At 30.0% G+C, this 18,345-nt stretch overlaps 1 protein-coding gene across 2 annotated transcripts; it reads right to left on the bottom strand.

The window, feature by feature from the left end:
• Positions 1-6,533: 6,533 nt before the first annotated feature.
• LOC117171512 (putative lipoyltransferase 2, mitochondrial) lies at positions 6,534-13,762 on the bottom strand. 2 transcript variants are annotated; one of them, XM_033358883.1, is made up of 3 exons: positions 13,646-13,762; positions 11,307-11,409; positions 6,534-8,172 (listed from the first exon to the last, which is right to left on the bottom strand). In XM_033358883.1, the coding sequence occupies exon 3, from the start codon at positions 8,004-8,006 to the stop codon at positions 7,302-7,304; it is 705 nt and encodes a 234-aa protein (XP_033214774.1). In that variant the 5' UTR covers positions 8,007-8,172; positions 11,307-11,409; positions 13,646-13,762; the 3' UTR covers positions 6,534-7,301. The 2 variants fall into 2 exon arrangements, with proteins under 2 accessions (XP_033214774.1, XP_033214775.1); XM_033358884.1 differs by lacking the exons at positions 11,307-11,409; positions 13,646-13,762 and adding an exon at positions 11,113-11,144.
• Between the last annotated feature and the right edge of the window lie 4,583 nt (positions 13,763-18,345).

Raw genomic sequence — 18,345 nt, 5'->3', positions numbered from 1 at the left:
ATTTTGAATTTTTGCAAATGTTCCTCCCTGAATTTCTTCCCTTTGGTACAAAATAGCCATTAATTTTATTTTAATTTTAAAAATGGTTTAAATGATCCTCTGGGTCGTTTTAGGTTTTTAATTTTGTTAATGCAAGGTGTCTACTCAAATCCTGGACAATAATTCCCTGTTATTACAGGTAGAGTAGACACCCTGTACTGCTAAGGCTAAAAAATACTTTCACCCCTAAAAAGTATTTATTATTTATTGAGAAATAAGCCGAGGTTGAAATTTATCGGCTTTCTCGATGGAAGGCGCCAAGATGAATTCATTGAAGAATATAGTGGAAAAAATAGTGTAAATTTCAATGTTTTCTTCAAGTTTAAATAAAATATAATATAAGAAACATTTTCCACTGTTCTCGGAATTATTCTAAATAAAATTCCCGGGTTTTGCCCCTAAATCTGTTTTTTCAAGTATAATATGTACAAGCTTTCTTCTATAATATAACGAGAATATACTCCTTAATTAAATAATTAAAAATATGTATACAGGTACAGGAAAAAAATTTGAATTTTGAAACACATTTTTTATAGTTTAAATACTAAAGATTCAAAGAAAGCTTAAAAATTGGACGTTTTTCTTGTACTATTATATTCAAAACTTATCGAAAGTTATAAAAACACAGAATTATACCAAAATCAACATTAAAGCTTAAATCCTTTTCAGGTCTCGAAATTCAAGATCTTCTTCCATCAAGTATAAATATTTTTAATTTATAAATGATCACATATCACATACTATCCAAGAAAAAATGTTTAGGGACCATTTCAGAATTTTCAAAAAATTGTTTCTTTCATAAAATTTAGGGTTTATTCCACAACAAATGAAAAATACTTTCGATGAGTGAAAGAATTTCTTAGTCATTAATTCGTATCTATTTTTAAGATTCGAAAACTAAGAAAATTAATTTTCAGACCTAAAAAACGGTCTCTAAAAAATTTGTGTAGCATTTTGTCATTAAAAGGGAAGAAATTAAGTGGTAGCATTTGCGAAAATTAAAAAATTCAAATTTTTATACTGGTTAATACTTGTTCTAAAATGATTCCCCGATTATTTTGTGCAACATTCGTGAATTGATTTCGCAATTTAAAAAAAAACGAAGATTACGAAATATTTTTGTGTGTCCTTTATTTTAACAACTTTTGACGCAAGGTTTTAAAAATATATGTTTGGTTTAACAGAATCTAAAGCAAGATTAGCCGCTTGAACTTTGAAGACTTGTCTTTCGCAACTGCCTATGTATATAGTTAATAGTTTAGCAGATATGGATTTATAGATTTTCACGTCCAAGACTTATATTTAGAATAGGTTTACTTCGTTTTTTTTGACGGGATCATGTGATTTTATCGATTAAATTGAGCAATTAATCAATAAAATATCGCCAGGTTTCAGTTACCAATTCGCTTTATTGCTCTTTGCAAGACTGCTCACCGATATTTAGACCTAAGAACGCAATAAAAATTCGATGATCAAATTAGGCTGTGTATGATTCTTTTTTTAATTATTGAATAAAAATAAATAAGAGTATTTACTGCAATTAATTTAGAATACATTGACAGCATATTTATTTTCTATTTAAGGGGAAAAATAACTTTTAATACAAAATAAATATTTGGAATAACTAACTCACTTTAAAAAGTATTTGAAGACTTAAATTCGCGCGAAAATTAGATTCCGTGATCTAAGAACAAGAAGAACTATTTTGTTTTATTTTACAGGATTTCACAAAATATTAGGAAAAATTGGAATCAATTGAAAAGATATTTTGGATATAAAAAAGTAAAGAGGAATTTATATATAATAAATAAATCAATATATATAATATTTTCATATAATATAATTATAGATAATAAATATATGTATATCTTGAAAATTTCTACAACTGGTAAATATCTTTTAAAATGACTGGAATTTTTTCTAAAATTTTTTGAAATGTTAAAAATTTTTTTAAATTGCGTTACAATCTTCCAGATATTTTTGAATTTTTTTTAATCTTCTCAAATGTTTAGAAATCTTTATAAATTTTCCTTGAAAATTAATTACACGAGATAAAAAATTATCAAAAATTTTCCTAGGAATAACAAGAAAATGATTTAATTCTCTTGAATCAGTCCAAATTAAAAAAAAAACGGTCTTGTTTTCGAATACTTTAAACATCTACATTTTGTTTTAAATTCTTTGAAATCTTGTCAAATTAATTTTTAAACTTTCTAAAACTTCTGAAGCTTCTAACTATCTTTTAAACTGACTCGAATTTTTCGTAAAATTTTGAAAAATGTTTCAAATTTAAAAAAAAAATGCGTTACAATCTTCCAGATATGTTTGAAATTTTTTAAACTCTTGTCAAATGTTTATAGAAATCTTTATAAAGTTTCTTTGAAAATTAATTTTTTTTAATAAAAAAATATTTAAAATATTCCTGGGAATAACAAGAAAATTATTTTATTCTCTTCAATCTGTCCAAATTCTTGAAAAGCGGTATTGTTTTTGAATCCTTTAAAAATCAAAATTTTTTTTTAAATTCTTTAAAATCTTTTCAAATTATTTTTTAATCTTTTTAAAACTTCGGAAGCTTCTAAATATCTTTTAAACTGACTCGAATTTTTCATAAAATTTTGAAAAATGTTTCAAATTTTTAAAAAGTGCGTTCCAATCCTCCACATTTTTTTTACATTTTTTAAAATCTTGTCAAATGTTTAGAAATCTTTATAAAGTTTCTTTGAAAATTAATTTTTTTAAATAAAAAAATATTTAAAATTCTTGTCCAAATTCTTGAAAAGCGGTCTTGTTTTCGAATGCTTTAAAAATCTATATTTTGTTTTAAATTCTTTGAAATCTTGTCAAATTACTTTTAAATCTTTTTGAAATTTCTGAAGTTTCTAAATATATTTTTAAATAATGCGAATTTTATCAAAAATGTTAAGAAAATAAAGCAAAAAGATAAAAATGGCCTCAAAATCTTCCAGATTATTTTTCAAACATTTTTGAAGACTTTTAAAATAGTTTAAAATATTTTTTTAAAATTTGCAAAATAGACAATCATTAAAAATTTTCCTAGGAATCGTAATAAAATTTAATTATACTCCTAAAACCTTTTCAAATTCTTCAAAGGCTTCTTTTAGATCGAAATCTTTCAAAATACATATTTTTTTTTAACAAATTATAATCTTTAAAAGTTTCAAATTATTTTTTAATGTTATAAATATCTCTTAACTAACTCGAATTTATTCTAAAAATTTGTATAATCTTACAAAATACATTTTTTTCTTTTTTATTCATTCCTTTGAAACATTTTAGGAAATCATTTGAAATGTTTTTCGATTTTCTTCTAGAATTCAATTTTAAAAAATAATTCAACATTTTCCCATGAATCATAAGAAAATTTTGTGATCTTCTTGAAACCTTTCAACATTCTTAAAACGCTTTTAATTTTTACAGTCTCGCAAGCGAAGGTATTAGATTTGTGTAAAATTTACCCTCCCCCTCCTCAGTTTTTTCAAATGTCCACGTTTTGAGACCCTTTGTACCCAAAAAACAGGTTTTTACGAATGTGTCTGACTGTCTCTATGTCTGTGAACACGATAACTTTTAAAAAAAGTAATCTATTAGATTGCCCTTTGGTACACTCGTTTAGTGTCCTAAACTAAAGATCAAGTTCGTTAGCCAGTCATTTTGGATGAAAATTCCAAAAGTGAGCACATTTTAAATATTTTTGAGACCACCTTTTTAAAAATTCAAAAATTCTCTGTACGGTTATTCATAGTATTCAAAAAATTTGACAATTTATCCTAATGACTTTTTTCGAAAAATCAAAAATTACTAGAGTTATAGCATTTTCAAAATCCAAAAAAAACAAACTAAAATGAACAATTTAGGCCAAACAGCGCATGATACGAAAAAAGTCTAGAGAAGATAAACGCTGCTTTTTGAAAGCCCTACAAGGTTATAACAACTTTTTCAATTTGGTCAAAAAGTTGAAAATTCCAAATTTGATCGTACAAAAAAATTTTGAAACATTTTTTCAAGATTCAAGAATTCTATGTACGATTGTTCATCTACTTCAAAACTTAAACAATTTATCCTTCTGACTTTTTTCTATAAAAAGAAAATTGTAAGAGTTAGATCATTTTAAAAATACAAAAAAACAAACTAAAATGAACATTTTAGGCCAAACAACGCATGATATGAAAAAAGTCAAGAGAAGAAAACTTTTCTTTTTGAAAGCCCTACAAGATTATGATAACAACTTTTTTAATTTGGTCGAAAAGTTGAAAATTCCAAATTTGATCGTACCAGAAATTTTTGAAACCACATTTTTTCAAGATTTAAAAATTCTATGTATGGTTGTTTATAGTACTCAGAAACTCAAACAATTTACCCCTATGACTTTTTTCTATAAAAAGAAAATTATCAGAATTAGAGCATTTTCAAAATACAAAAAAAAAACAACTAAAATGAACATTTTAAGCCAAACAACGCATGATATGAAAAAAAGTCAAAAGAAAATCTTTGCTTTTTGAAAGTTCTACAGGACTATGATAACAACTTTTTTAATTTGGTCGAAAAGTTGAACATTCCAAATTTGATCGTACCAAAATAACGAAAAATTCAAAAATTCCATTTTTTGCTCAAACTATGCAAGATACGAAAAAAATGAAAAAGCTCAAATTGCGCGCCCTGGAAAGAACCACAAATTTAGAATGAATCACTTTTCGATATAAGCTACGAAAAAATGAGACCAAAATTGTTCATCCAAAAAAGAGCTATAATTTTTGATAGGAGACGTAGTTTTTCCTTTAGTCGTAAAAAATAACATTCAAAATAAAAATATTAAATTTGTTTGAAAAAACGACACAAGGTATGAACTTAAATTACCAGACAACAGTTGTACGCCTAAAAAGATATATAAATTTATTATTAATTATTTTTCGATAGGACGAGTAGATTTTCTTTTAATCGTAAAACATAAGATAAAAAATGCAAAAATTAACTTTTTAGAAAAAGCACAGAAAAGACGAAAGAGGACATAAGCTCCTATATAGGACCCTATATAGGTTCCTGTATTAGACTCTAGGCAGATGCGCAGTATTTTTTATTTAATCGTAAAAAACAACATTAAAAATAAAAGAATTATAAAAACAAGGAAATAAGAATTAGTATGATTCAATTTTTATGCATATTATGAATTTTAATCATATACATTTATTGAAATCATACATGTTTAAGAGCAGCTTAGAATACAATTTAAAGCAAAACAAGAAACAAATACAAAAATAATCATGATAAATACAATTTGCTTTTTATTTTGCAATTTTTTAATACGTAATGCCAGGCAGAATTATATAAAAAATGTATTATAATTGACATAAAAGTGTTGTGTATAATGTAAAAAAGTTGACATGCTGGACAAAAGTCGAGTGCGCAGCACGAGATACGTGATGAGAATGTGTTCCTTAAAGCCCAAAGAGCTTTAACAAAAGAGGGTTCAAAATCACAAAATTTAAGTTGTCCGTCCGTTCACCTTTGATTTTAAAAGGTCTGTGCCCGAATGCGGAAGAAATGCAAAGACCAAGTGCGGAGTGCGATTTCCAACAGTCGCGCGCCCAGCGCGCGACGAGAATGTACCCGCGTAGCGGGCTTTTTTTTTTTAAATATTTTTCGATCGTTTCAAAATTTTCAAATATATTTTTAAATTATTAAAATATTCATTAATTTTTTTTAATTAACTAAAAAAATTTTCTTTAAACAGACATTAAAAAAATCTTTTGAATCGTTACAAGCATGGAAATATTTTTCAATCTAGTCTTCGAATTAATTTCTTTAAAATATAAAAGCATTTAAAATGCTCATGAATCACATGGCAATTTTTTTTCTTGAAACGTTTCGAAAATTTTTAACATGCTTATAAATTTTTCTGAAATATTTCGAAATTTTTTAATAATTTTGAATCTTTAAACTTTCTAAAGATTTTTTTTAATGATTAGTACTATTTTTTTTTATTATGCAAAACTAAAAAAAATGCTTGGAAATCTTCCTAATTCCTTTTTTACTATTTCGGAAATCTTTTTAAATCGTTTTAAATATTCATTTATAATGAACTTTCTAAAATAACAAACCATTTAAATTTTCACAGAAAAAACCTTTTTATTCTCTTAAAAATTTTCAGAATTCTTAAAAAGGTTCTAAATTGTTTGTTCAAAATATTCAAAAATCTACATATTCCTTAAAACTTTTGAAAATCTGTTTAAGTTTTAAATTATTTTAAAATCTTTTTCAAATTTATAAATATCTCTGAAGCTTACTCTAAGTTTTTGTCAAATTTTTTGATTTGGCAAAATTGAAAATGTTTGCCTTTAAATCTTCTACCATCTTTTTAAAAATGTTAGAAAAATATTTGAAATGTTTTGAAATCTTTTTCAGTTTTCTCTTAAAAATCATTTTTCGATTTAAAAACTCATTTGATTTTTTCCCAGGAATCTTAAGACATTTTTTGTGATTAAAACAAAATTATCTTTAAAATCTTCTAGATTCTTTTTCAACATATTCAAAACTTTAAATTAATCTTTTGAAATCATTCTTTAAAATCCTTTTCAATTTTACTAGAAATCTTTTTCTCGGTACCAGTGATTATTTTGTTAACGATACCGAAAATGTTTTATCAGTACCAACAATTTATTATACACTTTCGAAATTAAGATATTCTACGTTTTTGTTCATAATTTCGTTTTTATCAATTCTTTGAATTGTGAAAAAGTTTACATATTACATAGTGCGATAAAAAGACGTTATACGAACAGAATTATTAATAATTATATTAATCATTTACAATTGAATTTCTCTTTTTAATCAATAATGTTTATAAATATTTGCAAATAAATTGGATCATGAAATAAAATTATTTGGAAATTTTGATTTACAAAATTGATGGTGCAGAAAAGTCGAAATCTTTATTAACAGATAAATAAAGAACAATCTATGGGATATTTCGTTGCTACAGCTTTTTCGGGTTTCTTAGCCCCAAGCAGAAACCCTTATAGTTTTGGTCAAATGTCCATCCGTCTGTCGCACTTTTTTCCAAGTAGGGGAAATTATGGGATGGGAAGTAGGGGGTTGAGGAAAAAATATGGGTTGAAAATTGGCGGAAATAATGGGAGAGTCTGTAGGTGGGCACGAGACCCATTTTTTAACTTTTAAAGGATAGCTACTTAAAACATTCTTAATATAAGAACAAATTTGAACTACTTATATCTAAAAGTTCATCAATCTTTACTGCAACTTCGGAGTATTTCCGAAGCTTCTCCAGGCGGGAACTCGACCAGCGAACACTCAAATTGATCTTGAAAAGCATTTTTGAACAAAGGAAGTACATCATCAATTCTCACATCCATGGCTAATTCCTTGCTGATGCTCGTAACGCCTTTATCTTGAATCCCACAAGGATCAATATGATCGAACCATCTTAGATCCGTATTACAATTCAAAGCCAATCCATGGGTCGTAATGTACCGACTTCCATGAATTCCAATCGCGCAGATTTTTTTATCATCGATCCAAACTCCAGTGTCTGGTGAAGTTTTTCCCTGGATGCCAAACTCTGCACAGAGTCTGATGATCATTTTTTCTATCTGACAAACGTACCACTTAATACCGCCTTGGAAATCTTTTAAGTTTATTATCGGATAAGCAACAAGTTGACCAGGGCCGTGGAAAGTTATGAGGCCACCTCGATTTGTTTTATAGAATTCCGCTCCAAGGTTTTTCAATTTTTTTTCATCTTCTTGGTCGTATCCCTTGTTTCTTATGCCGACGGTATAGACGGGATTGTGTTCTAATAAAACGAGAGTATTGGCTGGACTGTTCAGCGTTTGATCGTGGTGCTGGTCTGCTAATGCTTTCTGTAATCGAAGACCAGTTCCGTAACTGAGGCGTCCAACCCAAAGTACTTTCACTACTCTCGATGTCATAGTCCGAGGAATAGTGATATTGAACTACTTCATTTTTTTTTTATTGCTACTTTCGTCAATTGAATTTCCGGCATTCAGACTGGAACGAACTGAATTTTTACCCTTTTTTTGGAGACCGTTTGTTTGTCAACTTTGGTCAACTAGGCGGTTTCTCTCGGTCTCGGGTCTGAAAATATAGTTGATTATTTCAATTTCTAAGAGTCTAATAGATTCCCAACTTTAAGATTTTTTGTTAATTTTCAGGGAATTTTGTACAATGCAGTTTTGCTACAATTAAATTATATTTTGCTTTGATTAACTTTTGTAGATTTCAGAAAAGATTTTTTGTTTCCGTTGATACTTTTTTTTAATTTCAAATGACTAAAACAACATGAGATACCTTTATAAAATATTGATTTGGATCAGTTAGTGTTATTTAATTAAAATATTTAATTCTTCGCTTAAGAAAACATATCATAAGAAATTCAGTACTATTAAAAAAAATTAGAGGAAATTATTTCAAGGTATTTCACAGCATTAAAAAGATTTCCATGGATTTTACAGAATTCCAAAGAAGGATTTCAAAAATATATCAACAGTTTTCAAGAAATTTGAAGGTATTCTAGAGAATTTCCATAAATTTTATCGATTTTGTCAGATTTTTATTTATTTACAAGATTTCCAAACATCAGGATATTTTTCAAGGCTTTTAAAAAGATTCTATGGGCTTTGAAAAGATTTCAAAGATTTCCGGGGATTTTAAGGGATTCTAAAGAATTTTAAGAGTATTAGAATAATTTTTTAGAATTTCCAAAGATTTTAAGGGATTTCTAAAAGATTTTAAGGTATGTTTAAGAAATTTCACAACATTTAAATGATTTCATTGAATCTCCAAGGATTTCAAAGATTTTTAAGATCTCAACGATTTTTAGGGTTTCGTAGGCCCAGGTGGAAATCCTTATATTTTCGGTGGGATGTCCGAGGAAACCTGTGAGTCACAAATTTTTATTTTATGTTAAATTGTCAACGAAAAAAATTAATATGCAGCCAAAAAGATCAATTATCATCCAATAAGATTAATTTTCTATAAAAAAGATGATTTTTCAACAAAATAGTTAAATTTTTCAGCAAGAAAATGAATGTTCAACCAACAAGATTAGTTTTCTATTAAAAAATATGAGTTTTCAACAAAATACATGAATTTTTAACTAAAAAAGATCAATTTTCAACCGAAAATGGTATAGTTATATTTACAATCAAAAAGATGAATTTTTCACCATGAAGATTAATATTCTACAAGAAAAGACCATTGTTTAAGAGAATAGTTACACTTAACTAAAGAAATTAATTTTCAACGAGAATTTAATGATACATCTTCAATAAAGAAAATTATTTCTGAAGCAAATAGTTGAATTTTGTACCAAAATGATGAATTTTTAACTAAAAAATTTCAATTTTGAATTTAATACGGAATATTTACATTTATAGTTTAGAAAAATTAATGTTCAACCACAAAAAACTGATTCTCAACAAAGTAGTTAAATTTTTGACCAATGAAATGAATTATCAACCAAAAACATGAATTTTTCACCAATGAGATTAATATTCTCCAACAAAAGGCGAATTTCAAAGAAAATACATGAATTTTCAAATATAAAAGATAAATTTTCAAAAAATGAAATAATATTTTTAGTTTGCAAAATTAATTTTTAATAGAAAGAAACGAATTTTTAACAAAATAGTTAAATTTGTAACCAGATTAATTTTCAACTAAATAGATGAGTTTTGAACTGAAAAACACAAATTCTCAGTCAAAAATAGAATAATTCAATTTATTCTTAAAACATTATTTTCTCAGCAAGTAAAAACAAATTCACAACAATGAAAAAAAACGTCTTAATTGATATTTCAACAAAAAAAGATTTGTGTTCGACAAAACAGTGGCATTTTAGACAAAAAGATGAAATTTCTACGAAAACAGATGAATTTTTATACCAAAGACGAATTTTTAACCTGAGAAGATTTTTTAGTCAGTAAAGAAAAGAAATGTAATCCAAAATGTGGAATTTTCATGACAAAAAGACGAATTTTCTACAAAACAGTTGATTTTTTAAATCGTAAGTTTTGAATTTTTAATCCAAAACAAAAATTTTCAACCACAAATATGAACTTTTTTGTTTTCGACCAAATTTTTGAATTTTGAACAAATAAAAAAATTATGTGTTCATTTCCTAAGTTATAAATTATACAAATAACTGTTTCGAGGTTAACATTTTTATTTTAATAATTGATTAAAATCTGTGCAGTATGTTAATTGTTTTAAATACTTTTCAGAAACTGTGAACAAAATGTACGCCCGCACAATAAAAATCGCAAAATCGTACAAAAAATCAGAACAGCGATACTCTTCACTTTTAACAAAGGAATAGTTCATATTTCAATGAAAAAAGATTAGTTTTCAACAAAACAGTTACCTTTTTATCCAGAAAAATGCAATTTCTACAATAGATGACTTTTTAAGCCAATGAGATGAATTTTTACATGGAAAGATTTTTTAGTCAATACAGAAAAGAAAGAACATCCAAAATATGAAATTTTCATGCCAAAAAGACGAACAAAATAATACAATTGTATGTTCATTCCCTAAGTTATAAATTATACAAATAACTTTTTCAAATTCAACATTTTTATTCAAATAATTGATTACAATCTGTGCAGTATGTTAATTGTTTTAAATACTAATCAGAACGCCCCCTAATCAAGTTTGACCTATTTACGTAATGAATCTATAATCGGAAATTGAAAGTTAAAAAAAATCATTGTACTTTCTCGTTACACATTAAAAACGAGAAGAAAAATATTTTTCACCAACTTAATTTTGATAATCGAAATCCAAATATTACTGTTTCTGTATACAAAAACAATAATTATCTCAATTATTCAAGACGGATTTATCATGTTTTGTCCACTTATTCCTCGTATGCGATATTATGAGTGATCTAAGATGAATTGTTCTTTTTTAGTTTCTCTAATTTTTACATTAATTCCTTCAATATTTTTGTATTATTTATTCCAATGCTGATATTATATCCTATAATTTTTTTCTGTATTATAATAAATTTCCTACATATATCCGAAACATTGTAGGAAATTCACTGTAAGCCTATATGTAGTTTCCTATAATAATATCGCGTGAAGGTTGTGAAAAATTATAAATTAAAAGGTTAATTTTACAATAAATGTTTTACACGAATATTCTAAAATTATTGAATATAAAATAAAGAAATAAAGTGAGGTTATATACTGAAAAAATATATATACCTATTATGTGCGTTTGAACCACGTGGTTGCGTCTTCGAGACTAGTGGCGCGCCTTTGATCCGAAGCGGCGAGGCGGTAAAATGAGCATGGCGCTAATTTCAAACTTGAATAAAAAACAAGATTATATTAGGTATATTTTTAATTCACTCAACAGCCAACTTCAGTTCGTAGATGCTGAGGGGAAAACAAGGGACCAAATCAATGCCGTATTTTGAAAATTTCTTCGTAAAATCTAATTTTTTCTATAAAACTGTGTTTGGAAAATAGTTTTTATTTTTAAATTACTATTTAATGAAATAATAACATGATAATAACCTTTATAAATTACAAAGATATTACAGAAATAAAGTTTTGATCCATTTTTTTGATCCATTGTTTTTACCCCCAGCTTTTAACGAAGTGAAGTTAGCTGATGGTTGAAGTAAAAATACCTAATTATGCAATTTCTATTTATTTTTAAACCCAAGTAAGTAGAAAAAAAATTTTATTGCGTCACTGTCACTATGCCATTGTACAAAAGAATAGCATAATTGGAACATGAATCCGTGTCACCGGAAGTATTCTAAATTTTTAATTTTCTCAATAATTTTTGGTAATTTTATGGAAGGTAACTTCCAGTTAAATAGTAAAACTTTGTTGAGCTAATCCACTTCAAATGAGAGTTCAAGGGATTTCAAGAGATTCCAATGGAAACACGTGATTTTAGAGTTACAGTTTTTACGTGATTTAAAGTTTTAGACTCTGTGATCTAAAAGCGTTTGAGGTTTGAGACCTTACAGCAAAGAGACGTGGCCTAATGCCTGAAACTTCGAGACCTATGCTTTAAAATCAAGGGTTCCGAGATCTTAGTTCTCGCGCCAAAACATAATAAAATCAAAGAGTGGTGCCGTAAATTAATCTCCCGAAATTTCTCTCCGTGTAATAATTTTACAACATTTAAAGAACTTTAACGAATCTCCAAGGATTTGAAAATAATGTAAGGTGAGGGTAAGTAGGGGAAGTGAAGGGAAGAGTGTTAGGGCAAGTGAGGGGAAATGATGGGAGGGTAAGAGGGAAGGGGAAGCAGAGTAAATGACAGGAAATGAGGGGAAGGAAGTAGGGGCAGTAAGGAGGAATTAGGAGACGGGAACTAGGAGAAGCAAGGGGAAATAAGAGGAGGAAAACTGAGGAAAGTGGTTTGCAGGGGTAGGGGAAGTAGTAGAAAATAATGGTAGGGTAAATAGTGTAAGCGATGGCAAATGAGGGGAAGGGAAAGTGTAAATTCCCTTGGAGACAAAATGTGTCGTTTTAAAGGAAATTAAGTGAAGTATTTTCTTAAAAACCACCAATTTTTTGTTTAAACCTCGACAAATTTTAAGTTAATCGCGGTAAATTAAAATTTTTTATCTAAATTCTGGTGAGATTTGTCGTCCCATTGGATTTCATTTAGGCTTTCGTACTTCCGGGAAACGACACTAGATTCAGGAAGTAGAAGGAGTGAGTGGTAATGAGGGAAGGTGAAGTAGGGTAAATGAGGTGCAGTAGTAGTGAGGGGAAATGAGGGGTAGCGAATTAGGGAAAGCGGGGGGTACTATGGGGATGGAAATAGTTACAGAAGTGCGATTTCAAAATTCCAAGACATTTTAAGGTTTTCCAGGTCAACTTTTGACAAATTTCCAAGAGAACTTTTTCAAAAATTCGATTTAAAATTTTAACTCAAATTAATGTGAAAGTATTATACTGTTTGCAATATTATTTTCAGAACTAATACAATTTTGCATCTAATGAGGTGGAAGTTGAAGGCAAAATGCCAATTTAATAAAAAGGTATTGCGAAAAGACGTGGCATTTCAATGTTTTCGAGAAATTTGAATAACTCTAGAAACAATGAACATTTTTTATAGTTCTTTGGCTAATTTCAAAGGTAAATATCTACAGAATTTTTCTAAGTTGTTAATATATTTTTAAAATTTTTTCTATAGACTCGTCACATCTTTTTAAAAGATTTGAATAATATTGTTATCAATGTCAATATTACTAAAATCTATTAAAATATGATAAATAATTATTTTGAAAAAATGTTTGTAAGTGTTTATGAATTTTTAAAATTTTTCGAAATTTTTGCATCAAGTCTGACCCTAGGGCAGAATCCATGGGAAATTTTTTTAAAATATCTGAATAATTCAGGAAAATACTGTACAGAAATATCTTTAAAAATGAGCTCAAGAAATTAATTATTTCCAGAGTTATTCCAATTTTTCAAAATCTCTCAGTCTGAAGTTTTTTGCAATATTTTTTAAAATAAAATTGATAATTCTGCTTCAAAATAAATGTAATAGGCGTATAATTTTATTGCCTTACGCGTTATTACGAGGAAAAATGTTCATGTTCATATTTCAACAATTATATCACTTTAGCAATAGCCTCCAACAGTAAGCAAGTATCAGGCTTCTCTTCAAATTTCCAGGGGGTTTTCAGGTTCCTCGTCCAAATTCCGAAACTTTTCCAGATTTTCCAGGTTCGTTAAAAACTTTCTTCAAGATGTCATAAAACAGTAAGAGGTATTTTTTATAGAATATTTTAAAATGGGCAAACTTTTTTCTTCGAATTTGGTTGAATCTGTCGTTTTAAAAATAAAAAATAAAATAAAAATGTGTGTTTTTTTAAAAATAAAGTAAATACATTTTAATTTATAAGAATGATCCAAAAATTTGACTTTCGAGTTTTGGTGATCGATCCTTCGCAATTTGTGCGATTTCGAGAAAAAGAAATTCCCTATTTTTTCTTCTCAAATCAGTTTTGAAATCAAAATGGGGTTTAGAATGGAAAGAAGGTAGGTGTTCGAAAAAATGGAAAAAAATGACCTGTTATTAAATTTTTGTAAATTAATGTTTGCTCACCTCTTACAAAATGTTCAAGAAATAATTTCCACCCAATACATTTTAATTTTCACGCCTCCAACTCTCTTGTATTGTACCCGGAAGTTTTTCTGTATTTTAAAACTAGTTAAAATTTTTTTTAACAATTATTATTTGTTTAAACCATTTTTTCTCGCCTGTAAATAGTGAAAAGTTATTATTTTTCGGGATAAATTATACAGTTAATGAATTTCAAGGCTAATATTTTTTACCTGACATATTCAATGAATTTAACGACACAATTAACGAATTTTAAAAGTAATATCCTTTCATTATATTTGGCTATTGTTCAAACAATTTTGATTTAATTAAACAATTTTTAAATCTTTTTAATCGTGAAAAATTATTATTTTCTAAAAATAATTTGGCAGGCAATGGTTGTGAAGAGTGAAATTGTTTGTGAAAGTCAGTTAGCAATTATTTAAATAATTAATATCACTTGCCTCTTTTCATAGTAAAGATGGAGAAAATAATAATATCAAAATTAAAAAGGAGTAAGTGAATAATTATTAATTGTTTAAATAATTGTAAAACTACCTTCCACAATAAATATCACTCTTAACATTCATTAACGGATTACGATTTGCAAAGGAAAAATTATGTAAACGATTTAAAGGCGATACAAAAATAGTTCAAATGAACAATAATTGCACATACAATTATAAATTAATTATAAAATACTTTGAAACTTATCACTTATCAAAAAAAAATGACTTATGATGAGAAAGTTCCAAAGAATACAGTCTTTAGTATAAATTTTCCATAAAACTGATATTTTGCATTTTTCGGACATTTCTCGGGCACAATACAAGGGCGTTGGGATTATTCTTCATTTTCGTTTGATTAAAAAGATTTGACGAGCCGGAAAGAAAAATCTTGCTTTCCATTTGTTTTCAAATACGGTCTAATAAAATAAGTTTTGTTTGGTTACTTTTAAAGAACGTTAATGACTTTCTCTACTTTCGTTTTTGATATACAATAACAAAACGCAATGAAACTAGCAAGACTTTCGCGAGAACATAACAAAGATAAAAAAAATGTCCCTTCCCTCATGTAAAGTAACAAAAAAGAAACAAAAGTTTTGTAAGGATTCCTGAATACGACTGCACAGAAAAACCAGAGTATAAATTTTGTTGCAGGTAATTTTAAGCTATTATCTATACGTACGGGTGAAAGTTAAGCATTATCCTGATTTGGGTTTAAGTGTTTTTTCGGGTTTTTAAATTATGATTTCAACTAATTTTGTATTTAAATTACGTAAAAGTATATATAGCTAAATTTTCATGTAAAAAAATTAATTTTCAACACACAGATTGAGCACAAACATTAATGACAGAGGGAGAGATTTAATCGAATACCTAGCGGGTTCTGAGCAGGAGATTATGAATCGGGGTGATACTAACACATTCCAGATTTAAAAAAAGTGAGGTTCTCTGATGAAGAGTCTCTCTTAGACCACAAATATATCCTGCTTCCAATAAACCTAGGGAAACCAGCGGATTTTAAGATCAGAAGCCCTACCATCTATGGTACTATTGATGAATTAGAGCGCGCCGCGGATTTTCTGCGAAGGACTCTGACTACATCAAATAAGAACAATTGCCCTACAAGCACAATTAAGTCTAGGAAAGGAGCAGAATGGTGGAATGCCCACCTGGAGAAACTACGTAAAAAGACAAGAGCGTTGTGCAACAGGGCAAATAGAACTAAATTGCTATAAACTGGGACATAAGACGGCCCAGTACGGATACAATAAAAATATAGAAAAGCATAGACCAGAGGATTGGAGAAGCTGCTGCGAGGAATAGAAAGACATTCCGACAATACTGAGGCTCCACGAGATCCTGGCGAAAATCCCGGAAACTCGCCTCGGGTTAATAAGGCTCGATAATGGTGAGTTTGTCGAAGAAGCAAAGCTAAATCACCTGATGGAAATTGACTTCCCGGGTTTTCAACGAATCCGAACCGACCAAAAAGAGAAAGGATGAAGCCAAGAGATGGAAATGGCCGATTTGTAATTTCGCCGCCAAAGTCGGTGATAACAAAATGTGGAATAGGCCGCAGGGTCCTTCTGTCCCTTCAAATCACTAGGGGCGGGTAGCATCTATATATGGCTTTTAGTAAAAGGCAAGTACTTCGTCGAACCTCCACTAAACAAATTATTTAAGGCAAGCATTGCCCTAAAACACGTACCGTCCGCTCGGCATGGAAGGATGGTAGGATTCCAGCACGCTTTTCCGGCAGGATGTTTGGCAGAAACTGCACGGAAAAAATCTTGATAGAGTGGGTACCAGACACTGTAGAACAAATACCATTCGCGTAGGAGACCTCTATCTGTTCGAAAACAGAACTATGGCAGTTCAATTCTTCTGGGTCCCACCCGATTAAGCCAGTGAACGCACGACGCACGAGTTCCGAGAAAACATTGATTCTCCGCATGGGCGAGTAGGGAAAACCTACACAGAGACCGCATGCTTTTCAATGCTAGTAAGCCAGCAGTTCGGAAGTTTGGGTCTAGCTAGTAGAATGTATCGTGTCACGCTTCTTCCGAACTGCTGGCATACCAGCATCGAACAGCACGCACTCTGTGTTAGACCACTGCTCCGCATGAGGAGAATCAATATTGGCTTGGTAACTGGCACGTTCCGCGTTCGCTAGCCAAATCACGTGACACCCCGAAGAATTGAACTACCGTAGCTCCACCCTCCAGCCGATAGAGGTCAAGCCCACGCGGACAACATTGTCACCACAGTATCTGGTACCCCCTGAAACAAAAGGGGTATGCTGTGGGCACTTTCTTGTAGAGAGCGCCTTTAGCAAGACACCTCCAGAAGTAATCTGTCGAGAGGCTTTGAGGTGTGACGTGCCAGACGCTAGTATACTGGATAGGAAACATTTTACGCCGAAGAGACGCGGTACCAGGTGGGGTGAAGTCATAGTCAAAGGAATAGCACAATGGGGGTATTCTGTCGTCCCTTCTGCGGAGCATTGTAGTGGACAGCCTCCTTTGTAGGCTGAATAAAGAGAGTTACTAGACCCAGGGCTATGCGGATGACTTGGAAATCGTAGTCACGGGGACTCATCTAAAGAGACGTTGATGGGTCTTACAAGCTCGATGCTGCACATCATAGAGCTGTGTTGCCATATCTCAGGGCTCTCGGTAAATTTGGAAAAGAGCAGCCTGATAATTTTTACGAGTAATTATAAAGTGCCGAAAGTTGACCTTCCTGTATTCTGTGGCGGGAGGGAGACGTTTTCAGATTCGGTTAAATACGTGCGAGTAATCCTGGATACAAACTGAACTGGGCGAAATACCTACAGACCCAATTCAGGAAGTTTGTCATGTTATTTTTTTTATGTACAGTAGAGCCATCGGGTTAATGTGGGGCCTTAAATGCTAGCATGGCTCTACTCTGCTCTTCTTAAACCAAGGCTCCTATATGCGATCAAGGTCTGGTGGCCACGGGCGGAACTTAAAACTATGCAGAAAAGGTTGCGATGATTACAAACGCGAGAGTTTAGGGGTTTGACGGTTTGAGCACTAAGCCAGTGGTCGGCACGCTCTTGCCCTGGGCAGGGTAGCCTGTCTTGGCTGCCCTGTGACCTACTCTCAGGGCAGTACCTGCGAGCTTGGCCAGATCATCCCTTTTCTCAGAACTCCTTTGTTGGAAAGTAGAAAAAATTGACAACATTTCTAAATGTTCAATTTTGCAGTTAACGATTAGAAAATGATATTTTTGGAATCTGCGAATTTTTCCAATTCCAACGATATGTTATTTGCTTATAAAGTCTACAAATTTGAGGAGTAACACATATGAAAGTGAAATAAATATTAAGTACGAGGGTAGTTCAATAAGTCCTTAGAATGACCAACAGATGGCGCGCGAATCGCTCCAAATCATCTGTGTTCAGTCAGCATCACTCCCGACTAGATATATGGTGCAGTCACAGTCCACATCTTCTGAGTTTACGTGTTTTTCAACCAATTGAAAAAAAAATTGTTCGTTAAGAAAAATGGAAAAAAACGGGTTCAGAGCGGTGATCAAACATTTTCATTTAAAGGGTTTAACTCCATATGAGATAAAAAATGAATTGGACTCAGATCATGGCACATCTGCCCCTGCCTTAGCAACGGTTTATAAC

Source organism: Belonocnema kinseyi, chromosome 4 (genome assembly GCF_010883055.1).
Source record: "Belonocnema kinseyi isolate 2016_QV_RU_SX_M_011 chromosome 4, B_treatae_v1, whole genome shotgun sequence".
Lineage (NCBI taxonomy): Eukaryota > Metazoa > Arthropoda > Insecta > Hymenoptera > Cynipidae > Belonocnema > Belonocnema kinseyi.
Note: the sequence above shows the minus strand (reverse complement) of the source record. Positions and strands in the feature narration are given on the sequence as shown.

Excerpts from the sequence above, each read along its gene's own strand:
- LOC117171512 (XM_033358883.1), bottom strand. The coding sequence starts at position 8,006 with ATGACATCGAGAGTAGTGAAAGTACTTTGGGTTGGACGCCTCAGTTAC.